The 25117-nt window shown below is 49.2% G+C and overlaps 8 protein-coding genes; 4 read left to right on the forward strand and 4 right to left on the reverse strand.

Annotated features, from left to right (window-relative positions):
• Window positions 1-37: 37 nt before the first annotated feature.
• FFUJ_04008 (related to 3`-5` exoribonuclease required for 3` end formation of 5.8S rRNA) lies at window positions 38-891 on the reverse strand (the record flags this gene model as incomplete). XM_023572757.1 has 2 exons in its annotated part: window positions 38-551; window positions 599-891. 2 exons carry the CDS (start codon window positions 889-891, stop codon window positions 38-40), a joined length of 807 nt encoding a protein of 268 aa, XP_023426823.1.
• A 575-nt stretch (window positions 892-1466) lies between these two features.
• On the forward strand, window positions 1467-2489 carry FFUJ_04007 (alcohol dehydrogenase 1 family protein; the record flags this gene model as incomplete). The annotated part of the gene is made up of 1 exon (XM_023572758.1): window positions 1467-2489. One exon carries the CDS (start codon window positions 1467-1469, stop codon window positions 2487-2489), a length of 1023 nt encoding a protein of 340 aa, XP_023426824.1.
• Window positions 2490-3252: 763 nt separating this feature from the next.
• Window positions 3253-5433, forward strand: FFUJ_04006 (related to PRD1-proteinase yscD; the record flags this gene model as incomplete). XM_023572759.1 has 3 exons in its annotated part: window positions 3253-4530; window positions 4578-5167; window positions 5217-5433. The coding sequence occupies 3 exons, from the start codon at window positions 3253-3255 to the stop codon at window positions 5431-5433; spliced, it is 2085 nt and encodes a 694-aa protein (XP_023426825.1).
• An 80-nt stretch (window positions 5434-5513) lies between these two features.
• Window positions 5514-8923, reverse strand: FFUJ_04005 (hyp1-like protein; the record flags this gene model as incomplete). XM_023572760.1 has 6 exons in its annotated part: window positions 5514-6514; window positions 6560-6955; window positions 7004-8182; window positions 8228-8520; window positions 8574-8794; window positions 8870-8923. 6 exons carry the CDS (start codon window positions 8921-8923, stop codon window positions 5514-5516), a joined length of 3144 nt encoding a protein of 1047 aa, XP_023426826.1.
• Window positions 8924-11600: 2677 nt separating this feature from the next.
• On the forward strand, window positions 11601-12731 carry FFUJ_04004 (uncharacterized protein; the record flags this gene model as incomplete). The annotated part of the gene is made up of 1 exon (XM_023572761.1): window positions 11601-12731. The coding sequence occupies one exon, from the start codon at window positions 11601-11603 to the stop codon at window positions 12729-12731; it is 1131 nt and encodes a 376-aa protein (XP_023426827.1).
• A 720-nt stretch (window positions 12732-13451) lies between these two features.
• On the forward strand, window positions 13452-14861 carry FFUJ_04003 (uncharacterized protein; the record flags this gene model as incomplete). XM_023572762.1 has 2 exons in its annotated part: window positions 13452-14102; window positions 14148-14861. 2 exons carry the CDS (start codon window positions 13452-13454, stop codon window positions 14859-14861), a joined length of 1365 nt encoding a protein of 454 aa, XP_023426828.1.
• A 1415-nt stretch (window positions 14862-16276) lies between these two features.
• Window positions 16277-18475, reverse strand: FFUJ_04002 (uncharacterized protein; the record flags this gene model as incomplete). XM_023572764.1 has 5 exons in its annotated part: window positions 16277-16650; window positions 16703-17848; window positions 17901-17998; window positions 18086-18107; window positions 18160-18475. 5 exons carry the CDS (start codon window positions 18473-18475, stop codon window positions 16277-16279), a joined length of 1956 nt encoding a protein of 651 aa, XP_023426829.1.
• A 1012-nt stretch (window positions 18476-19487) lies between these two features.
• FFUJ_04001 (related to myosin-crossreactive antigen) lies at window positions 19488-21242 on the reverse strand (the record flags this gene model as incomplete). XM_023572765.1 has 2 exons in its annotated part: window positions 19488-20398; window positions 20444-21242. The coding sequence occupies 2 exons, from the start codon at window positions 21240-21242 to the stop codon at window positions 19488-19490; spliced, it is 1710 nt and encodes a 569-aa protein (XP_023426830.1).
• Window positions 21243-25117: the final 3875 nt, after the last annotated feature.

Consider the following 25117-nt stretch of genomic DNA (forward strand, 5'->3'; position numbering starts at 1 on the left):
AACTCCAAACACTTCTATGACCCAATGCACATGGTATCTAATCATCCAAATCCATCCCCATAGCATCGTTCTTCTCCACCGCACCCTCCCTCACCATCTCAGCACCCTTATCCTTAACAACCTGATCCAAGAACTGCTTCACCTGCTTACACCCATCCACGCCAACGACCAGCATTCCCTCCAACCTGCTAACTTGCACACGACTCTCGCATACCAGTACAGCTACCTGATCATTATCACCCTGTGTCGCGACCGTCAAGAACGGTAGTTCTTGCTCTTCCTGGTTGTTGAGATCGAGCAGAGGATCGGCTGTGTCGTCGCCCGCGGCGTATGTTGATGTTGAGCCAGCTGTGCAGGCGGCAATGTAATCTGTCATTGGGATACCAGCGTCGATGAGGGCGAGGGTCGTTGCGTTAAGAAGAGCGGCGAGGAGGGATCCGTCTTGCGATAGAACGTGAAGCGAGATTGTGATGGAAGAGTGAGGAAACAGGTGTGTATGTAAGTTCGAAGAAAACGCATTCGCAATCGTTGTTTCAATCTCTTGTATGCGCCTAAGCAGTTAGTCCAAAAGTCTTTCACTGTCCAGCAAGAAACGTACTTGTCATTGCGCCCTCTCTTCTTTCGATCCACGCTCGAAAATCCCGCTACTACAACATTGACGTTGATAGCTGCTGTGTCACGGGGAGCTTGCTGTCCACCACGTCTCTGAACCTGCTGCTCTGAAGGACCTGTCACGATGCACATGACTTTTGTATGGCCCATTTCAAGATATGATGAACCGTCAGCGGCATCCTGAGTTCGAATTTGAGCATGCAGACGACGGAGCTCGTTCCATCTTCTTCCGTCGACGCGCAGGAGCGCTAATGAGTATGTTGACGTATCGAGAGGCATCTTGCGGTAATGAAGTATCTACCGTCCGTTCCTTGGAGCTCTGCGCATCGCGAACCGAATTGATGGTGGGGGAAATTTTCTGGTGTGGCTGAACTGTGGCTTGACATTTTGCTCTCGGATCATCCTAGCTTTCGGATTAATTGCCGACCAATGAGGGGCCATCGGTTTTGGAAGAATTGATGACTCCATTTCCGACAACCATTTACGGCTTTACACATGCCCGAGATCAACACCAAAGACGGCACGGCTGAAGTGCCGGTGATGTAATCGTCGGCCGCCCTAAATCCGGGAATTGTCCAATGACACTCGGATCTTTGCGACAGTTGAGTTTGTTCCGCTTGCAATGATGCGCTGAACCTTCCTTATCGGAGGACGGAGTTAGCCAATCGCCAGTGGAGGTAAATGCACTCTTAGCAAGATATGATGCATGGTTAGTGTAGACGCTCTATGAGGTTTGAGCGTTGAGGGGTTGTTGTATATAAGTTGTTGCTTTCTCCTCGTTGAGAATCTCATATCATCGCAATCTTACCGACTCAATTAACAAGTCTCAATCAAAAGTCAAATCAACATCAACCATGTCTTCTCTTCCTCAGACTTACAAGGCTTGCGTCCTTGACAAAGCCAACGCATCATGGACTCTCAGCGACGTCCCCCTCAAACACCCCTCCAAAGGCCAAATCCTCGCCAAGGTTCTTGCCTGCGGCGTCTGCTTCTCAGACATCGCCACTGGCGCTGGCCACATGGGCGATGTCTTCCCCCGTGTGCCCGGCCATGAGATCATCGGCGACGTAGTCGAAGTCGGCGAAGGCGTTGAGAACTTCAAGAACGGCGACCGTGTCGGTGGACCTTGGCACGGTGGTCATGACCGAACGTGTCGACAGTGCCAGCGCGCTCAATTCCAGATGTGCGATAACAAGGCGATTAACGGCGTGAGCCAGGATGGTGGGTTTGCCGAGTATGTGCTCTTGAGAGCGGAGGCTGTTGTTCGTGTCCCGAAGGAGTTGGATCCTGCTGAGGCTGCTCCTCTTCTTTGCGCTGGTGTCACTGTCTTCAATGGAATCCGAAAGCTGCATGTTGAGCAGGGAAATCTCGTTGCGATCCAGGGTCTCGGTGGTCTCGGCCACCTAGCTGTTCAATACGCCAACAAGATGGGCTATGAAGTCGCTGTCCTCTCATCAGGCGACGATAAGGCGGACTTTGCTAAGCAACTCGGTGCTCATCACTACATCAACACCAAAAAGTCCGACCCAGCTGAAGAACTCACCAAGCTTGGTGGTGCTGCCATCATTGTCCAAACAGCACCCAATCCCAAGGCTGTTGCACCACTCGTCAATGGTCTCGCTGCCGAGGGCAAGTTACTTAGTCTTGCACCTGTTGGGCCAGCAGAGATTGATACCGTGCCGCTGGTCTTGAAAGGTGCCAGTGTTGTTGGCTGGCCTAGTGGTCATGCCCTCGATAGCGAGGAGGCTCTTCGCTTCTCCATGATTCATGGAGTGAAGTGTATGATTGAGAAGTACCCTTTGGATATGGTAAAGGATGCAGTTGAGAGTCTTCAGGCTGGAAAGCCTCGATTCAGAAATGTCTTGGTTATGCAGTAGAATTCTCTAAATGATTGGGTTGGTTGTACGGTTGTAAAATGAGCGACGGTGTTGGCGGTTGTGGGTAGTCTAGGCGACGATGAAGTACGATTGTCATGAATGGAACACAAGTTAAATCAACTTGGCTACAAGATGCAATTGAGTATCTCTTTCTCATGAACTATCATTCCAACTGTGATCTCATGTACAAGCCCTAGAATAAAGCGTCTTTTTTATACAGAACCCATACCGATACAGGGTAGATAGCGATCCAAACACGCTGGACAAAACGACCGAGATAATAGTGCCACTGTATGGCAAGCAAGGTTCGGCTTAAGTTATATTTCAAGTGGACAACATTATAAAGGCCATTCTTAATGTAGACATTCGCATTGTCCCTATTTATGCGGTGGTTTCGTGATTGTCGTCAACCTAGTTTCCCATGTTTGACGTGTGAGCAAAACTCAGATAGATGCAGAGTGCTTGACTTTAAGAAGCTTGAGACTTCATCGTTCGGCGAAAAAGATAGGGAAACAAAGAAAAGTTCGGAAATTGAAAGCTGATATCATTGAAGGCTACTACTACCTGTATCTATACGAAGCAATATTGAGTTGTTATATTTCGATCGTTTCTTGATGGATCTTCACCAAACACCAGCCCCGCAGTTTGACGCTTCCAAAACTCAACATCTACAACATCACTCATGAGACTTATACACCTTCTCACCCGCCCGCAACGACTCTCTCTTCTCCTCTCAAAAAGAAAACTTCAAAATATCCACACAATGTCTCGTAAACCACCACAACCACCTCCCTCATTCACAACAACACCCTCCGCCATCCTCTCCAAGACATCATCCCTCATTTCATCAACCACCGCTCTCGAAGACGAACTCTCATCAACCCTCACGCCCTCAACCGCCACATTCTCAAGTCTTCTTACGCCCATTCTAAATGATGATCACGCGGTATCTAAACAAACCCTCATCATCCGTCTCTTCAGCTCTGTGTCAGAGGATAAAGACCTCCGCGATGCATCGCGCACAGCGGAGGAGATGCTTCTTAAGGCCAATTCTGAGGCTCTCATGAGGAGGGATATAGCTTCTCTTGTTAAAGCTGTTTATGAGAAGCATCAGCGTGGGGAGGAGAAGCTGGGAGAGGAGGATGCGTATACTTTGTTCAAGACCCATAGAGCATATCAGAACACTGGAGCAGGCATTGAGGACGAAGATGTGAGGGAACAGTATAAAACTGCTGTGCAAGAACGAAATGAAGTTCTAGTTGCAGCGCGAAAGACGATTAGTGAATCCGACGACGGTATCTTCTTCACGCGGGAGCAGCTCACCGGTGTACCGGCATCAATTCTCGACGCAATGAAGACAAACGACGACGGGCTCCTCAAAGCAACCTTCAAAAAAGGCCACATGATCTCAATCATGAAACATGCCACCAGCGCCCAAACACGAAAAGCATACAACATCGCTAAAGAAAGCCGCTTTCCCGAGAACGTAACACGTCTTGAGCGCGCCGTCGAGCTACGCAACAGCACAGCGCAAATGCTAGGCTTCAGCACCCACGCCGAGCTCAAGATGCAAGATAAAATGGCAAAAAGTGTCGAGAGCGTCATGGAAATGCTGAACAAACTGAGAACAGAGTTGAAGCCCCTTGCAGATGACGAGATGAAGACCTTGTTTGAGATAAAGAAGGTTTACATTCGAGATAACGGCACAGATGAGGATGGAGAGGACGTTAAAAGGTTGAATGCATGGGACTGGGCGTTCTATGCGAGGATATTGGAGAAGGAGAGATATTCTGTTGATTCACTGCTTATCTCGGAGTATTTCGAGGTTAACCATAGTTTGAAGGGTATGCTGAAGATCTTTGAGGAGATCTTTGGGATGGTGTTTATACCGACCAATGCACCTGTTTGGCAGAAGGATGTAAGTGTCTACGAGGCGTGGAATGCTGAGGATCAAGGTGGCGAGTTCCTTGGGTATCTTTACCTTGATCTCTATGCACGAGAGGGGAAGTATGCTGGAGCGCATAGTTCTCTCATCCAACCTGTAAGTCTCCCAGCCCAACGAACGAAGTTATTTATTGACGGTCTCAGGGCTTTGTAACATCAGACAACAATCGCCATTATCCTTCTTCATCACTAATAACATCCCTCCTCCACACACCCTCCCAGCCAACTCTCCTCCTACACTCTGAGCTAAAAACAATGTTTCACGAACTCGGCCACGCAATCCACAAGCTCGTAACACACACTAACCACCAACACGGCTGCGCACGCGACTTTGTCGAAATCCCCAGCATTCTCCTCGAGAACTGGATCTGGGTCCCCTCCGTGCTCCAACGCCTAGGAAAACACTACTCCTACCTATCCTCCGAGTACTTGACCTTCTGGAATGCTAAGAACGAGGGTGAAAGACCGGGTGAGGTGCTACCGGAGAAGTTAGCGCTGGACATCGCGAGGACGAAACATGTCAATGGCGCGCATGCGATGCTGTATCAGGTGTTTTTGGCGCTGTTCGATCTTACGATTCACAATGCGGAAGAGGGGAGGGCGGTTGATACGACGAGGTTGTGGAATGAGAGTAAGACGGAGATCATGGGGCTGGGAAGGGCGGATAGTATTGGACAGGCGTCGTTTGCGCACCCCTTTAGGGCGTATGATGCTGCCTATTTTACTTATGCCTTGTAAGTCGTCACACGACGAGAGTTAAGAAGTGTTGCTAACAAGTCGCAGATCAAAAGTGTACGCGACTGACCTTTGGGTTAGTCACTTCAAAGCTGATCCAATGGATAAGACTACTGGTCTACGGTATCGCAAGCTTGTTCTTCAACCAGGAGGAAGTAAGCCGGAGCTCAAAAGCCTCAGCAACTTTCTCGGTCGTGAACCCAGCGACAAGGCATACTACGGCGAAGTCACCAGCACACCAGGAACGAAATCGTCAGTATTGTAAATGTATTAAAGTGCAATATTATCCAACGCCTATATGCAAAAGAGGGTATCATGGCAAGATCTATCGTACATCATACTCGCTCAGTGCACCAGTCTCATCCTAGGAAACGGCGCAGCCTCAACATCAACGACGACCAAACCCTTCTCGTCCAGTGAAGCTCCGACATCTGTGATCGGCGTGATCTTTCTCGTGTGTGCAACTTCTTGGCGGCTCACGCGGCCTTCGTCCCGAGGAATCCATAAGACGGGCTTTTGCATCCAGAGCTCGGGAGGCCAGTAGTTAGATAGCTTCTCGTCGCCTGAGTAGTCTGCGTCAGGAAGTTCTTCGAAGGGAATTAGTTTTCGCAAGGCGATAAAGTCTTCGTAGATTTCGGGGTGGAAGAATCGCTGGATGAAGGATGGTGGTTGATCCGGGTTCGACCTCTCGGCGGGGAGAATCCATCTGTCCAAGAACTTCTTAACTCCTGACTCTTGCACCTCCTTCTTCAATTGCTCCTTGGTGCTTGACTTTATCCATTCAGTGGCCATCAACCTCAAACCACCTGCGCCCTCGACGGCCCTTGAGCTCTGTGGTCCCTCGTGAAGTTGCTCGTCTTCGTCATCTGTCGGCGTGTCCTCGAATTCCTCCTCGCCAAAGTTCTGTTCCGTATCGAAGTAACTGGCAGCAGTTCCGCCATTGGCCTCTCCCGACTCCGCAGCTGCTTGAAGTTTTGCCTCTGCTTCAGCCCTCTCCTGCTCCTGTAGTTCTTCCTCCAATGCCAATGTTTGTGGCAGATTCTGCAGCAGAGGTGATATGGACTCTCTCAAGGACATGTGCACTATTACGGTGAAGATTAGGAAGATGAGCATCAACACCATAGGCGGGAAGGCGAAATTGATGGCAAAGAGACCTATCATGCAGATTTCGGCGAGGTACAGTCCTGTGATGAGCTGCATTAGGGCGGTGGGATAAAACAAGCCCATGCTATCCATTTCCGAGTCGAAGACGTAAAGAATGTTGTATCGGTAGATGAGGCGCGTAAAGGCCATTCCAGCGCATGCGAAGAGGAGGATCAATGGAGCGATAACTGTGTAAGAGAAGGCTAGAGGTGTTAGCATGGAAGGGGATTCTTGGCTATACGACTTACCAATGCACGCCATGTTTGTGTAGATGGGGAAGATGCCACCCCAGCGAGGAGGACGTAGGTTGTACCAAACATTGAAACGAGTCCTGGGATTCTGTACCACTCTACCGAATGCGTGATGTCTGATTAGCTCGAAGATGTGTAGGAGACCGGTAGCTCCAATGGCCAAACACTGTACAAGAATGTATGAAAGGTAGAAGTTTGACGCCTTGGGAAGGTTTGTGGCGAGGAGACTAGGCGTCGACATTGGTTGCTGGATGATTTGCATTGTCGTGGCGGAAGCGGCCGATGTCAATGTCGTGATCAAAAAGACTTGTACCACTTGGAAAGCAAAGTAGACCTTTTGGGTGAACAATTCGACCAGTACCAAAGAAGGAATTCCTGCTTGGACGCCACAGACTAGGGGAGTTAGTAGTTGCAACAAGGGATCGGCAATAGTAGACTTACATCGGAGCATTGCCGGGACAAGCGACATCCAGAACGACAGAGCGATCGCAGGGATGAAACCTTGAAGGAAGCCAAGGATAGGACTGGGCAACAACTTGATCCATTGAAGGAAGACAATGCCACTCAGGAACTTGATGTTGGACACGATGCCGATCATGGCAGATGGGATGGACCAAAAGATGATCGCAACGGCAATAAGAGCCATGATGAGCAAACGCCGGATGATGCGCTCCCACCAACGCATTCGAAGAGCACTCCAGACCACCTCGTTTGGTCGAACGCCCAAAAGACGAGGAGCAAGCTGAAGAGGGCGATGATGGGCGACGACTTGGTGAGCAGCTTGAGCAGCTTCCTGCGTGTCGAACTCGATGAATGCAGCAGGGAGTGTCTGTCCATCACCACGGCAGACCTGGCGTCGAAGCTTGAAGATCTCGAGGTTCAATTCCTTCAGCTTCATGCGACACCATCGGATAGTGTCGACTCGTCGGAAAAAGTTGTGCAGTGGACGATGGTAGGGTCTGGCCGTCACGGAGAGCCATTGAGCGGCGACGGATCCTCGTACATCAGGGAGATCTGGGTTGAGGCCGTAGGGGTGCACATATTCGGGGTCTTCGGCGGATTTTTCGAGTATGTCGTGGGCGTTGTTGCTGGTTCTAGTTCTTTCGGAGACCTCAGGCGTAGACTTGTGCTCCTGGATCCTTCCCTCCTCGGTCTCTGGTACGTGAGTGTCCGATGTCTCGACACGTCGTGGGGAGCTCGTACGGGGCTCCTCGCTGCTGGGTTCCGTCCTCCACGAAGAACCAGAATCTCCAGAAGATGGTCCGGCGCATGGTTCGGCGGAGGATGCAGTCGACGGTGGATTCTTGCCGAGCTGCTTCTTTCGAGCCATGTTTGCCTTTTTGATGAGTGCAATCTCTGCCTTTTCCAGGCGCATCGCCGTTTGTTCTCGTTCCTCCACCAATTTGACGAGAGCCTTGGCAGTGCGTGGGATCCAGACTCGCTTCACAGAGTCACCATAGAGTTTCCGTAACCGAGCTTCGTCGAGGTATCGCTCAGGGATAGAAGTGAGAAGTACTGTCCTGGATGATAGCCGCTTGGCATAGTGAGGAGACGAGAGGTAAGCCTGACGAATACCGACATAGTAGAAGCACTCTCGAATAACGGTGAAGAGGATAAAGCCTGATCAATTAGCGGCGACATTGATGCTGTCGTTTAAGTACTTACCAAAGAACAAGTAGGCAACAGCGACATGGGCAAACATGCGCTTTTTGTTCTCAATCATACCAATTGTCAACATGTCCAATTGGGTGAGCTTCTTGCCTCCAGTAAGGTGGACGGGAAAGAGAATTGGCCAAGCAATCAAGATGCCCACAAGAAACGTATTTCGCAGGACCTTGAGATATCGCAAAAAGAAGAACCCATCAAGTGAGCCATGATTAAGAACGAAAGTATCTGGAGTTTTGAAGAATGGCTTGATCCAGTTGAACCAGCCATTGGGAAGTGGCGGTATGGACGTGCTACAGAGGCTGTCAGCAATGATTGAGAGCTGAAAGATTTGCTGCTTGCTTACTGAGGGGAACGCAGGCTGGGTATCGACCGAGGGGAGTAGACTCGATGGCATTTCACGCGAAAAACCGAAAAGAACAAGAGGCAAACCGCGCAGTAAATGACGACAGGAATAAATGTTCCTCCAAGAGATTGCAGCGATGACGATTTTGAAGCGTTGTTGGAGCTCAGGGTACCGCCACTGGAACCATCTCGCGTAGAACCAACCCGAGAGTCATCGCCCTCCTGAAAGTAGATGATGGTCAGCCACGTTGAAGTGGGAATAGAGTTAGACTTGATGAGAAAAAAAGTTTAACTCACGACTGGTAACTCAAAAGCCGCTCTCGCGATGAGAGAATGCCAATTGGCGGCCATGTTGGATAGAGGGCGAATCAAGATCAATGGATTGAGAGAATGGAGGAGTCAGACTCAGATTAACTTCGAGATAACAATGCGTTGCCGCATCGTTCGTTACCTCGCAACGAAGCTTGTGAGTGTCGAGACCGCAGACATGGATGAATGAATGTAACGTTCTCGCTGCGAGGAGAAGGAGATGATCTATCTATCAAGAGGCGGAGATGATCGAGATGAAGTCGTCGAGGTGACGTTGAAAGTGGGATGTTTCTCTTGTGTCTGTGTCTGTGCCCGTTGTCCTTCGGGGATCAACTGAACGAAAAGTGGGTGGGCTACCTGGAAAGACGGCATTGGAGAGAGGGAGGCGGCGACGGGACAGGGAGTCTTGTAGCGATCATTGCGGCGCAGTCAGCCTAATCTAATCTTTTTAGGGGACCGTCTAAGGTACCTGTCAACCCCGTTGACGGGCGGGCCTGGAGATATGGGTACTCGGATTTCCTATTCTGTCCTCCCACATCGGTAATCATTTATCGCATCGGGTCCTTGGCGAATTAGCCGATGGTGGCTTTTTGTCTCTGTCTCGACTGAAGAAATTCGCGATGAGGAGGAAGGGGGGGGATTCTGAGATTTCGCTGTAAGGGTCTTGATGCATTTGCAACGAGAGCCAATCAATGCTCTATCGGGAGCACGGCCAAGGACAGGGGGGTCAGGGTCTAGACCACAGGTTTACGAAATCCCCACGCATTGCAGATCCAAACATCACAAACCCTTGTTTTCAGCTCGGACATCCAGATGACTTTATGGGTCAGAAAATGTAGACAGTGACGTTATACTGATATTCTGCTATAACCAAGGATTGTGGTGGCTCCTCGGTTACAACGAATCGTGGTGATCGACTCAGAGATTTTCACTCGGATATGCCCGTTTAGGGGGTTCCGCTTATTCGGCCTGTGATCCCGCGGGACTCTCACGCCTTGATCCCTGTCGGTTGAGACATAAAGTTTAACCTCAACGTCGGGTCTTCCGACTTAACTACGTATGACACGAATGACATCGGAGGAAAATACCTGATAGGTATAGTTGATCTGTCACTCTGATATGTTATTACCGGTGAAACATGCAGAAAAGAGCTTCCTAGTCCTGTTTAGATCTAACGCCAAGGATAAAACGGTTACGTCGGGGAACTTGGTAGAAAATGCCGTGTCAACTGAATCACCTGTTTTCCAAGATAGAGTTTTGGATCTCGACCAACAGTTGTGATACAAGGATCATTCTTGGAAACTGTTAGAACCTAAGCGAGGCATCTTGCAGCCTCAACTGAAAGACTGCCCATCCAATCGCGTGCCAAAGGCCCATTACTGACTACCAGTACTCAGCAGGCTCGGCAATACGGGTCTTGGAGGCCACTACCAAACCAAGTTCTCAGTACCTCCTTTTCATGTGCAGGAACAGCAGTTGCCCGATTAGTGACGGCCTTGCGAGGTGAGAGAAGAGGCTGAATCAAGGTTTCCGGAATAGGGGTTCCGGGACAGAGACTGACGAGAATGTTCTGACTACGACGCAAACTTGAAAAGATATGGTCAAGGCACAGAAGTATCCCTTGTTATTTCTTGCAGTTGATCAGCCGATCAGAGGAAGTTAATCGTGCTTGATCTGTGTTTGCTGCAGCCTTGTTGGGCTTGAAATCTGTTGGGGACAAAGTTCTTCTGGTTGCTGACCAGGGGGACGATGGATATTTGTCAGATAGACCTACTTCGCGTGGGTCAATATTCAGCCGAAAGATATTGTTGTTGTCCTTTTGAAAGAGATAGTTGTAACACCGAGTGAGATAATTCCAGAGCCCCTTTTGTTGGATTGTTTGCAACAATGTTGTCTTCCGTACAACTCGGAATGACAAAGCCTTACCGTCTGGATGTCTGCCTCCGCCCTGTCACTCCCCCCTGAGCTCCTGCATCTCGAAATGGGTTGGTCGAATTTCCTGGCATGCATTGCGTCCTCCTTTGTTCTCCTCGCATCACGCTCTCAGCCAAGTTTCGGTCAGCATACCGAAGAGAGGAGAAGTTTGAAAACTCGAGACAACAGTCCTTGACGAGTAGATCCTTTGAAGAGCTTAGGAAAGAGCTGAGGGAAGCTGTTGGTTGACTAGGTAGGTACGTCTTTCCTCCCCTGAAGTCAATGGTCTGAAGTGGTCTGCTGCTTGAAGACACGAGGGAAGAGAGAACTTACGTCTCCAGTTCAGGCACATGGGAAGTCCGATTTTTTTCTTAAATAAACCATCGTGGCAGATCAATACGCGGCCTTTTATTTCGTGACCGTTTATGATTAGTTCCCTTTTCGTCTTCATTCTAGGCAAATCGCGGCTTCCACCATACAGCCTCTCAGCGCCTCACAACTATCAAACTTTCCGCGAACAACCAATCCGATTCAACACCACGATAAACAAACTCGGACTTTTGAGTTCGGTGCGCCGAATTTAAGCAAAGCCCTGAGAACACATCACCATGTTGTTTCCCCTCCCCATGGCCGAATCAACCTCCCTTCGTCCTCACCACCCCAGCCGATCTTGCCAATGGATATTATGCATTCGCTAGGTTTGCCAGCCGAACCACCGCCGGCCCAGAAGAAAGCACCAGACCGTCATTTCCACTGGTTTCCGTACCTCCACCAAGATGTCAGACTCTTGATCTGGGAAGCAGCAATGCGTCCGCAGCCATCGAAGAACTACAACGCGACGCATCGCTTTCGAGTACATACTTGGGAGGGTGATAATCCGTCGTTGCTCGAGACGAGTGACGTTGGCTACAAGAGTCCGCCACTCTATGGATCACGAGTTACGAGGGGGCTGGATGATCACAAGATGCGCGAGCCTATGTCGTTGTGCCCTGAAGTACTGAAATCAGTTGTGCATTGGGACTACGGTCTGTGGAAGGCTTGTATTGAGTCTAGATGGGTCATTAGCCGGCGTTTTCGATGGAAATACTGGGAAGAAATGAAGAAGAGCGTCTTGAAGGACTTGCAAACAGTACCAAAAGAGATTCGCGAGCCGTTCACTATGGAGGCCGCGTGGCAGAATGAAGATCTGTTGATGCAGAACGGCTATCCGGAACGTCATAGTAAATGGTACAAGGACTTCGCATCGGTAGTCAGCATAGATGGCATGTACAACAACATTGTTGCGATCCACCCAGCGAGAGATCTCTTCATCATGGAGGATGAACGATGGATGCATGAACTAGCACGACAACTTACAGACACAGAACAAGAAGACAAAGCGGTTCAGCTCTTTCGCGAAAATGCCATCTCCCCGACAAGCGACGGCTCCCCCATACTGGGAAATATCGGCTTCGTATTCGACATATCCTGGTCCAATGGCATCACGCGACTCGACAACCCGCCCATGAGGCTGACGGAAGCAAAGACCAAGAATAACCCGAGGGGCCTTTTCCTGCTGCTGCTGCACCTCACCGTCGTGCGGATAATAGGAGGAGTGCGACTTTGGCTTATCGATGAGACGTTCGACCCGTGCCGCACACGCAAGACGGAAAAGGATGCCGAAAAGGAGGTGGAGGAGGAGAAGAGGGATCGAAAGGTGTTCTACCGCTATGGGAAGGAGGATTTGGTCGAGGTTGATGTCAAGCCGAATGTGATGCGGGTGCTGATCGACAACGCGAGCTGTATTCTTGCTACTTCGTGCGGATTTCTTGAATACCTCAGTCGCGATCCCATTGCTGGCAATTCTGCGTTCAACCCAGATCCTAGAGCGAAGCCCCTCAATATTTGGTCCTGTGTTGGTGTTCTTGTACCGAGGTCGAGGACCCTTATGGAGTGATTGAAGGGGGAGGGGGGTGTTTGCAGTTGAGACTTCGTCGAGGTGTTGAGAGAAACAGAGATCTTTGGGCCAGAGGGCCTACGCCTGCATGTAAGAAGTCAGTCGAAGTGATTCCAAGTTGTCATGAACCTACCTAAGCTTGTTCTTGCTTGACACCATCGCCTGTGATGTTACCTCGAAGGGCCTCTCATTGCAGTCAAGTCCCCATCGTTGCCAGAGGAGACAAACGAAAGAAGAGAGCGAACAAGGATAAATGTAAGTCGGATGGTAGTAGGTACTCATGGCCTTATACTGATGGGACTGTCTCCTCGTCCATCAAGGCCCCAGTGTTAGTGCTGCGTGAAGCCTCAGAAGCCCACAAAAGAAGTTTGAAGAGAACCTGAGATGTGTCTGACGATGGCCTTAAATAGAAGGCGTCGTACGTACTTGACTGAGAAAGAATTTCGTTGTTAGACTTTGTTAAAGTATGATCCTTAAGCATACCTAGTTCTCGAATGATGCTCAAGTGGTGTCCCTGCCATAAGCTTTTGTACAAAAAGTATGGGCAACAGTCACGACCAGCACTGCAAGCCGGCTGCCTGAGAGCTGCATAGACCACCAAAATATGCGATTTGTCTTTTCTTCCTACGCCATAAACTTTTGAAATAGCCGTTTTTGCGATATTCGGGTTTCCCTCCATAGTCCATCATTCTTACTTGTGACTTCCCATCAACCTCCGCCATGGACACGCGACAGGACTACGACGAGAATACCTCATCTGAGGTAGCCCTGTCTGGCATCGTAGTGGGCCAAAACGAGGAAACACCTGGGCAACACCTCGGTGAGGAACCGGATACCCGAGATGACAATTCCCATGATGAAGCGGACCTTGACGATGAGATGGATGTGGATGATGAAGGCAGTGAGTATATGGGCGACACTCTTGATGGTCTCTCTGACGGAGAGTCAAACTACCAACCTGGAGAAGACTCGGAGGAACATCAGCCCAATGGGGAATCAGAAGGCGAAGAAAACACCTCAGACGATGAGATGACTGTTGACGACGAAGTTGACGAGAATTCGGAAGACATGCTTGACCATCTTTTTGATGGCCCGTCAGATGACGAACACAGCGAAGCGACATCGCAGCAGGGCCAACAACCCGCCGCCTCTGAAGACCCTGCGACACAAGAGTCTGCCGAAACAGAAATGCAGGACTGCGAATTCTGCGGAGAACTACGACCAATCATGGCATTCCAACCCCTTCCATGCGGGGATGAATATTGCAATCTATGCATCATGCAAACCGTCGAACTATCTCTCTCGTCCACATTGCACTTCCCCGCCAAATGCTGCCATAAAGAGATACCCCCCGAAGACATCGAGGGACATGTACCTGCGAATGACAAGCTCTATCGCAAGAAGCTGGTTGAATAGAAGACAATCGATCGAACGTACTGCAGCAACCGTCAATGCCTCAAGTTCATCCCTCCCAACAACACCTCCGATGATGGTGAACCCTGCTACGGCGACGAGGCCGAGTGCCCTGCTTGTAATGATATCACTTGCACCATGTGCAAGAACAAGGCACATACAGGAGATTGTGAGAAGCAGAATGAGTGGGCGCAGTCCTTGGACCTCGCGGAGAGCGAAGGCTGGAAGCGATGTTCTCGCTGCGGTCACCTCATCGAGCGGGCTCACGGTTGCCGCTTTATGAGTATGTCACCGAACCAACTCATCAATCTTTTAAATTTACTGACTTGTACCTCGAAGCTTGTCCCTGCGGCCATGAGTTCTGCTACGGCTGCGGTAAAGAATCTGAGACATGCGATTGCTAATAGGATATCGATTCTGCCCTTCAACAACTCCAGCTTGACGCCCCGCCACAGCCTGCTCCAGCGGCCCCTAATGCTAATCGTCCTCGACTCCCACCTATGCTGTGCGACCACTACTGCCAGAGAGTGGAGGGACCCGGTTACTGTAGAGTGTGTCGTGAGAGAGTACACCCCTATACTTTTGAGTGTACAACCTGCACTCTTCGTGCCTGCCATGGCTGCCGAGACCGCGCTGTTGCGCAGAGAAACGACTGGATTAATCATTATTATCGCGAGTAGAGTGGGAGAGAAGCGCAATATCGCTCAAGAAAGCTGATTATCAGCGGATCAGCGGTATTCAGGGGAACACCCCAACAGCGGCTCAGTTATACCAACACTGGGCATATCATTAATGGTGCAGTAGTCGAACCTGTTAACGGCGAAGGCAAACGAGTTTTGCGATACTTTTGAAATTGGTCCTGTATACAATCGGAGGAGACTTGCGTGTTGTAGCATATTCGTCGTCACCTTGGAGATGGTCAGGGTGAGAGTAGACTGGAGTTGGGGGTAGTAAGGACAGCGTTATAATAGTAATGTATGAATACAACAATACGAAAATATAGACGACGCAGAAGTGTATGGTAAGCTCAATCGGGAGGCGTGTACCCAAGCAGCTCGTTGGTTGAGTGAGAGGTCCGCTACCCATGGTTGCAGGGAGGTTGCCTTCCTGTGCTGGAGAGAGAGCATCTCATGGAATGGAGATACACCAAAATTATCTTCCTTTCCTATGTTATATAGTAACTATAAGTCTCTTGGAAGCCTTTATTGGGCTACTATACCTGTAGTTAGTATGGTTCTAAATTATCTTTTCGGGGGTGTTATTTTGAGTTGATACACCTGATAGCTGATGCTTGCATCGCGCGTCTTACCTTGACCTTCTCTTCTAAAATAATATGAAACAGGATTTCTCATGATATTCGAGTATCAGAAAAGCTTATGCGCCTCATCGGTACTGTTGACTCAGGTCCAAAAAGTTGTGACCGAAGTATCGCGATGATCTGAAGCTCCAAATCCCATTGCGAACTTAAACATATATTCCTGAGGCTATAATTAAAGCAGAAAGAGAAACAATTTTCGCATCATGAATGTAACAGGAATTAAAAAGATGAATCATCTAATAACTACTGCACAATCTCTGGCAATGCAGCAAGGGAAAGTGACGGGGTGCACAAGGAAACAGAGCCACTACACAAACATCACATTGACAAACACCGCTCTTAGCAACTGTCGAAGCAAACATATTCACTTTGACCTTGGTCATCACTCTCTCGGCAGGCAGACAGTTTGTCGCAGTTGTAAAGCAGAGTGCTTGACATAGAGTAGCAGTGCACAATTCAGCCCACACCTTACAATGCTGTCGCTTTGACATTTTGACCAGGCACCGCCTCGAAGCTCCCCAGTCAAGTAGGAAACAACTTAAATACATAACTCATCCATATTCTTCCTATCTTACAGACTACTATATCTACTTTTGACAAGGACAAAGCAAACTGGAGCAAACTGGAGCAAACTGGAGCACACAGGAGTACACAGGACCAGACCTTCTCCCACCACAATGACTGCTTCTCGAAGCCAGCACATCACCCGCACCCACACATCACCGTCGCAATATCGACACCCTGCCATTTTCACCAACTCATTAATACATCCACATGACAATTCCATTATCAACGGAGTAAACAACAAAGAAACTCAGTGGGAAAATATTCCCCGCTTCTTGCCACAATGTTTGCAAACTAAGTATTTGCAGCGTGTGCACTGCCATAGAAACGCAGGCAGCATGTGGTGGCAGTCAAAACATCGACCCGAAAACTTGACCTGCTTCATCAATAGGTGCTGGCAAGCCCCATTCTGGGCCTCATCACGAGGTGTTCCATTGTTGCGTTGGAAAATACCCCCAAACTGCTTTCGTTGTCCCCGAAATGGTGCAACCTGTGGTTGAGCAGTCTGGAAGTTTGAGGTTTTGACGATAGCCAAGTCGTTTTCACGGCGCTGGCGGCCATCCCACCAGTCGCATTTGCAGTCCGCTCTGCTGTTGTTGCATCGGTAGCAACAGTCAGGGCAATCTATGAACAGAGTCTATTAGTTTGGTACTGGATGCAACAGACTATTACTTACACAAGCCTTTCTCAATAGTCTTGTGACACAAGCGGCACTTGGCATCTCCATTATCGGCTGCTTCTTCACCAAATCCACTGAAGGAGTACTCCGCTTCCTCCTCGGTTGAAAGCGAGGGAGGAGAGGGAACAGGCGGGGTAGATGGGGTAGATGGGGTAGATGGGGTAAACGGAGTAGATGGAAGAGAAGGGAGAGAATGGGGAGAGGGCAGTGACTTGTCACCCTGTTCATCGATGCTACCCTGTTCACCGACATCAGATGCCCCAAATTTCTTCCACAGGAAATCGTACAAAATCTTCTCATCGAAGATAGAAGAGTTGATGTCAACAGGGATTGGAATTTCGCAACACACAGGAGGGAAGGGAGTGGACCCATGGATTGAAGCCTTGACCACGTCGTTAAGACAATCAGCACAATAATGATGGCCGCAAGAGCATGTGATGGCATTGCCATCACAGTCTTTACCACATTTGAAGCACTTGATAACATTGCTATCCTGGTGAACACTGGTTGCATGTGTAAATGCGTCATCACCGGTGATGGATACAGCAGCGCACTGTGGCTCGGTAGAGACAATGCACTCATCATTCGGAGCTGAAGTAGTTCCCTTGGTGGAGAAAGGGACAACCTCAGAGGTCTGCACCGGAAGTTCGGTCTCAAACTCGACAGAGTGGGCGATGGTACAGGAGACATCAAGTGCGACATTGCCACATTCGCTCTCTTCCCACTCCTTAGCGAAAGTGCTCGTAGGAGGGGAAACATCTCCGATAGTAGTCGGGATAGTGCCGGCAGGAGTGGGATCCTCATCAAAAGAAATGAGGCCCGCATCCACCTCATCATGGTGGAGGTGGGTTGTTGGTGTTGGGGATGCAGTCTCAATGCTGACACTTTCGACATCGCGGGTAGTTGAGTCCTTTTGAGGGGTGCCATGCTCTGCCCCTCGCGAAGAGATTGACTGACTGGAACTCTGTGCCCGGGTTTCAATGATGTGACGCACATCTGTTTTGGAGAGGAAAGCAAGAGCAGTTTCCGTGACCTTTGAGACCTTGCTACTGTTTGAGTGAACAGTCTCCAACTCCCAGGGAGTCGGCGGAGGAGCACCAGCATTGTCATCGGCATAGATGTCAGAGAGACAATCATGTCTATCTGGTATAATATGAGTAAGGAACTTAGATTACACAGGTAGATGGTGCTTTACCTCGAAGAGCGGCATCAAGACGGGCGAAGGCATTCTGATATGCGACCTCCACAGAAGGACCAGGAGGAGTACCAGGAGCAGATGTGATCACAATATCGCTGGCAGAGTCGGAAAAAGAGGCGACAGTGGCAGTAGTGGAGTCAGTCAAATGGGCCTCCTAGGCATCCTCTTCGACGTTGTTAAACTGTCCGTCTGCGTGAAACCCATCTAAGCAAATCAGTTAGTGATGTGATGGTCTGGGTGCGTTGATATTGCCTACCCATGGTGCCAGCAACAGCGGTAACGAGTTCGCCAACCTGGCGAGTAGGTGCCGTGGCCGAAGGAGACGGATCGCGAAGCCCCTCGAGATCATACTCGGGGGCAGAGAAGCCTTTGTTGACTCGAGCATTAACAGCCTCTTCATTGAACACTGCGGCCCCCGCGGCAACGAGTTCCAAGTAGGGACGGGTGCGTATCAGGTCCTGGATAAGTTCAGGCAATTCATCTTCCTCTGGGTTCTGTGAGAGCAACTCAGTGATGTAGTCAAGCTGCAGCCGCGCAAGATGCTGCATTTCTGCATCTTGCGCGAAAGACATGGCGGCGAAGACGACGGGGCAAGTGGAGATATGGGGTTGAGTGACAGTGGATAACGGAAAGGAAGATGAGAGGAAATGGGATGAAAGTTTGGTGAAGGGTTTAATTTTGTTTGTGAGTTGAGGAGGATGTGAATGTTGTTAAATGGGATATGGTTGGAGGTGGAAGAAGGCGGGGGAGGAGAAGAGAGATGAAGAGGGGTAGAGGAAGGCTAGCCCGGTCCATTGTCGGGGAAATAACGAAAATTGCTGAAGGTACGGATGGGCTAGGGTAAGGCAGCCTCAGGCTTGACGTCAACTTGAAGTAGGAGCTCAGGCGTGCCCCCTTGAGGGACCCCGGGAGGGAACTCGCCCTGTCGTGGCAGTGTCGACGAGGCACTGGGTTCGAAACCACTCTAACGCATTAGAACAGGGGCCTTTGGGGATATAGAGGGCTTCATATAAGGATATAGATGGTCGGGAAGTGGTGATATATATGCTGAGTGTCTAAAAGGGGTTATGTAGGAGGAACGAGATTTGACCATGCTGCTGGTTATTAAGTACACGAGATGCTCACCTCACTAGCACATACAATACAGAATAATAGATCTGTTGTAAAGAAGCCTTGAATGTACAAATAGCATCGATATCTATTTATTCTTATTCACGTTACGTAAATAGCTCTTACCTACTGTTGCAAATAGTCCTATAAAGATGGCCTACCAGCCCCAATCAAGTCCTCCAGATCTGTTTATGGGACCAAGTTTAGTAAAAATACTCTAACCTAACCCTAAAATACTTAGAAACTTTCATTGTTTAAGATTGAGGCCTACTGTTTGCTTTGTTTTAGCTACGAATAGTGAAGCCGTACATGCAGCAAACATCCACCTTGATTCTTGACTTGAAGAAGCCAATGCATCCATTTCCCTGTCAAAAGACTTCTGAGTCACTTTCTACTATACATATAAGCGTTCCACAGCCCTCCCACCATTTTGTTGCTTTTCCTAACGCCTAGTCTGAACCAGTTACACTCCACTCAAGTCATCATCGTCTTCAACGCCATTCCCAACGTCAATACAGAATGATCCTCACCCATCACCCCCGGCGGTTTCTTATCCAATCCCATGAGCCCATACACAGCCAACTGCGCCGACCTAACCGAGTACTCCATCGTAAACGTCACTTCCCGCTCAATCTCAACAAACTGTCCCATCAAGCCCAAGTTCTTGCTCCCATCGGGTATTACCTTCGGTCGATCGCCTTTCTTTCGTGTCAAGAATGGACTTCCGATTAACGGCATCAGGCAAGGAATTGTGATGGAGCGCTCGAGGGTGGGCTGGAGGGGGAAGGCCATGAGGTGAAGAAGCTCGGTGAGGATTTCGGCGCCGGTGCATTCGAGCATGGGTTTTCTGACGTAGCGGCCTTGTTGATCGGGGAAAAGGCCATAACCCCAGAATACGAAGACGTCGGAGGGTTGATCTCTGACATAGGGTTGTTGAGGAATTGTGAGGGACAGCATCCAGGGGCAGTCGCGGAAGGTTATTAATGGTACAGCTCCTGTTAGTGTGCCGGTCCAGGTACGTAAGTGCTCGAAGAATGCTGGGTCGCGAAGGGTGACGGTGAAGGAGAGCCATGTTGACTTTGAAGGTCGGTCGAAGAATGCTTCAGGGTTACCAAATGTCTTGGGGCGATCCATCGCAAGTCTATCCCAGAAGGTCCATGAGGGGTCGAGCTCGTGCGGTGCTGAATCGCGAAGCTCCATCGTCGGCGGCGGTTGGTCGTTTGTGCCGTATCCCATTCCAGATGTGAGGGATCCGAGTGTGAGAAGTACAAGGTCATCAGGCCCAGTTGTTATCAAGACATGCTTGTTGTCTTGGTATGTTTTCAGGGCCGACACTCGAAAGTCGGAACCTACATCCTCAATTTCTAAACCGCTAACTTGAATGCCTACACAGGTCAGCTTTGCCCCTTCGAACGAATACCCGAACTTACCGTGCCGAAACTCAACATCCATCGCCTTCAGATACTGCGTCAAAGGCTTGATGATCGCCTCGAAGTCCTCCTCGGGAGCCTGCTCCACGCCAGATAGTGTCCCCATGTTGGGAAACTCATGCAACATTCTATGCAGACACCGCCTGAACTCAACAGCACTACACCAAGGGTGAAACCGATTGAGCGACGACCACAAATCCCAAAAGTTCGTCTCAAAGAAGTCGGGTTCAAACAAAGCCTGAATCTCAAGGCCCTCCAGCTCCTCCTCCGTTTCGAGAACAACTCTCATCAAGTCGCACTGGTTCTTGACACTCAAACCCATTGTGCTCACATCAACGGCTTCGGGTTTCTCAATCCCATTGTTATCAATGACCTGCCTCACTAATCTCGTTCCCGATGCGCCTAGTTTCCTCCTTGCTTGGTTGAACCGGTGTAATTTGGCTGCGAGTGTCTCGCCCTCAATGTCCGACGGCACCTTTTCCAACATCCCATACAAACAATGGTACGTAAGGCTCATTTTTCGAATCGCAGATACTCGATACCCTGTGTCCCATGATGGCTTCGAGAACGTCGCCATTGATCCACCAGCTTTCGCCGATGCCTCAAGAATGTGGATATGATCCCCGGGGACCTTTGCATCTTCGATCAGAAAGACCGCGGCGGCAAGAGATGCAATACCGCCGCCGACAAGCCACACATGAGGACCCTTCGCATCGGCTTCATTAGTGCTCTCCGGGCTGTTGCTGAGGCTAATAACACCGTTGTTCTCATCGGGAGGATTTTCGTGTTTGTCATCCATCCTCAATTCCGCAGTTGCAGAATGTCGTTCGATTTGGCTTATTCTAGACCGCGGATTGTCGTGATCGCTGCAAGCGAGGAGGGATCCTTGCGAAGAACGGCATGCATGTAATTGGTAAGAATCCTTTTGCTTTTTTTTTTCTTTCGACAAGTCTAGCTTTTACTAGTTTCTTTAGAGAGTCGAAAAAAAAACAAGATCGAACCAGTTTATCTGGGGAAGAAGAGGAGATCACGAGAGAACGGCGAAATTTTATGACTGGGCTGGGCCTCATTCAGCACGAACCCTTACACGGCCCGGTCCATCCATTACAAGAGACACATATATAATGACTTATCACGTACATTGGCGCCTCTCTTTCTAGATCTTGTTTGAGACTTTTTTCCAGCCTCAGGTCGCTGGCAAATGAAATGCTGCTGTTATGAAATATGGGAGCATCGTACGATGGCGTGGTCGACCGGGCAGCCATCGGAAGCGGGCCGCTGATTGTGACGGAGGATGAAGGATTCACCTCCGGAAGGCGCCGGCCCTTCAAGAATTAATGTGTATTGTGACATTAATGATCTATATATGTGGTGAGCTATTGTCTATGATAGTTTCAGATATCCTATACATCAATTGATGGACTGTGATATCGATTGTTATGGTTCTGTTGGCGTCTCAAGAGTTACGCAAAGATCATATCATGAAAAGTCAATGGTCTATGCACCCTGAGGTCTCGGCCTCCGTAGGCCGTTGAGCTGCCCCTCAGGAAGTAAGAAGATGACCTCTATACCGCTAGGCGACAAAAAGATTTAGGTAAGTTTAGTTTAAGTTGATGGGTCTTAGGAGTAGTTGATTTTGGTACCCTCGCTAAATGTCAGATGTTCTTGCTCTCTTGGGGGATTGTAGTGCGACGGGGCTTTTATGTCCAAAAAAGGCTGCTAGCACTCACCAGTTGCGTTGTTTAAAACATGCTTATTTTGTAAGCCTTTCTAGGTTCGGAATGTTACGATGGGAAGAGTTAGTTTTGATGAATGAAGGCAGCAAGAGAGTTTCGGTCACGGCGTCCCTTGGCCTCCGGCTTCAACTACAAGACTTCATAGTCTGCTGGCTCCATTTTCTGTCTTCCTTATTCTAGCGACGCAGACAAATGTTCCCGGAAGGAAAATAGCAAAAACAATCCCATAATGCAATGGTATGACAATGCATCTTCCGGACCTCAGGGTCTACGGCCCCGCAAACAACCTTCCGGAGGGTGGACCTTCAACGGCCGGGTCAGGGTTTAACCACAACAAGGGTCTCTTCTTTCAAAAACGATTCTTGCGTCATGAACAACGTACACAAGTTTGACAATTCTACGCGAAGCAAAATTGCCGAAGTTTGTACATCATTGTGCCGTGGTTTGCGCAGATCCGGGTAGCATCCGATGCACTGAGCCGTGACTTACCGGTGCCAATGAGTGAATGTCGGATGGTCGTTTAGATATTGCAACCTGAAATGTTTCATGTTTGTTCAGTGACTTTATGTTAGACGATGATCGACGAGTAGTGATCTCTGAGCCCAAGCGATCTTGGTGAGAAGATATGAGTACATCGCTTTGGCCCTTTAAACTCTCATAGGCATGGCCGCAAGATGTCTTCCCCATCAAGCAAGTTTGTCATGGCAGAGACTGCGCTTCTTTTCGGCGTAATAATAGTCCGTATCAGTTCCAGAATTACCTGAAGTATGGCGGCTAAAGTTGTTGCGCAGTAATAAGAATGATCAGGATATGCAGACTCAGCAGATCAAATGGTTCCCCTCCGCCCCCAAACAAGACTCCAACATCTCTCGGCATTTTTGAGACTAGAAAATAATGGCGCATCATAGCCGAATGCGGCTCAACGTCAAAGCCAAGGACCATTCACTCCTCAACGTCACCACCACAAGACATGATCCGGATATGCGCCCAAGAGCCTCAAGAACCTCGGTCCAAAATATCAAATCTTATCAATCTAACCTCTAGAGCATCTCAAACCACACTAGAAGCCGAAATCGCAGCTTTGCCACGTCGTAACCCCCACCAGAGCTCAACTAGCGCGGAGAATTCTGCTCGTGAGAGCCTCAATGGTGATGGTGGCATGGAAGAACTGATTGATAAGGAGTGGGGCGAAACGCCAAGACCATGAAGAATGTGGAGTTTCTTACGTACAAGGGGAGATTCTGCGCGGATTAGACCGGCGATATTCTGCGACGATGTCCTAAGAGCTTCACTTGTGACATGTTGAGTTTGTACAGAGTACGGCGAGTAACATGAATTGAATGAAAGATGATTGTCTGAGAGACAATTGCCAATCCACAGCAAATGCTACGTCTTGTTGGGTCGAGGTAACATGGAGATTTGACAGCAAAGAGAAAGAAAAAAAAGCTGGAGCCAGACTTATTCGGTTGGCCTCGAAAGTGGATGATCAGGGGTATTCCCTCCACTTCCCTTCCCGCTGCGGCGCGTTTTACGTTTACGATCACGCGTTGTTCAATTGCCTTTCAAATTCTTGGTCACTGCGCCTCGAATCCAACTCATCAAGAAATCCAAGGACAGCTGAAAGAGACCACGCGTAAAACCAGATCAATACTGAAATTGGCTGTAATTATTCATCATTTAATTATCGGTGACGACAGTGTTGGTGGTTATTTGCGTATTCGGTTTTTACGATTACGAAAGAGGAGCTAGGGGCGATAAGATTAAAAAAGGTGACAAGCATCATGGAAGTCAAAGAGGGTTCCATTTTGGACTGTCAGATCGTGGCATGGTTACAGTCAGTCGTCTGGCCCTTTTGCATTCATGCGGTGTTTGACAAAGAAATGTTGCGGTAACACAGTTGGTGGAAGACACCTTAAGCCCGTGCTGAGAACAATATATCGAGAGAGTTATATTCTTCTTCAAGTCCACTGATTGTTTTGAAGTCAATTGCTCGCATGATGATCGCCCTGAAAGGAGTCAATGCCTTCCCTGTAACCCACGCGGTCGATACGCCACAGTAGTGCCCTGGCCTGCAAGCCGGCCTTTCTCCCAGCGGTGCATACAGACAAGGTACTCATCCGTAAAATCTTATGCTCGGCGCGGAATCTTGCAGCTTGTGGTAATGTACCGTGATGACACAAGCTGTCCGATTGGTTTGTCGCATGCACTTGTAGACCAATTGGCCAGTCAGACTGTTGTTTCGTGAAATCGGTGATGGCATTCTCATCTTTTTTTTCCTAGAGTCAGTCTGCTCTGTAATTTCAGTGACAACGCCGCCATTTTACATTGAGAAAAAAAGAGATCAAAGGCATTCTCCACAACAAGATTAGTCCTCGGCTTTACTGTACCGGTATTCATTGGTCCTGTCGTTTGTTCAACGCTGAGTCCCCTAACAGAATAGGCGTCTTCCGCCTAACTAGACTGCCTATGATCCTACTACCCTCCGACCGACAGTTTGAATATCCCTCCACTTTCTTCCGGTCTCCATCATTTCCCGCTTCTTGGACCATCCCATCAATCTCAATCTCCCTCCACACCCTCTTGACCCCCTTTTACCTCTTTTTTCTTCCTTCTCTTTTTTCTATTTCCCCTCTCCCAGTCGTAATCGCTTCCCTTCTCACATCAGAGAATAATCCTTTTCTCTGTTGCCTTGTCGAGTTGGTGGTCGTCGCCTCCTTTGATTCGTCCCTTTTTTTCTGTGGCTGTCCCCAGCTCAGCTCGGCCTCAACGCCTTGCCCCTCCACCTCCCACCGCGTTTTTGGGTCATCCGCCTCGAATAGTTGGAAGTAATAGGACTGTCACTCAGGGAATGTAAGTAATACATTTTATCTGCCTAAGCCTCACCCATACTCGTCATCTGCTCCATCGTTGCACCTATTTCTTTGTTGTGGTGTTGTCA

This window comes from Fusarium fujikuroi, chromosome FFUJ_chr02, assembly GCF_900079805.1.
Source record: "Fusarium fujikuroi IMI 58289 draft genome, chromosome FFUJ_chr02".
In the NCBI taxonomy this organism is placed as follows: domain Eukaryota; kingdom Fungi; phylum Ascomycota; class Sordariomycetes; order Hypocreales; family Nectriaceae; genus Fusarium; species Fusarium fujikuroi.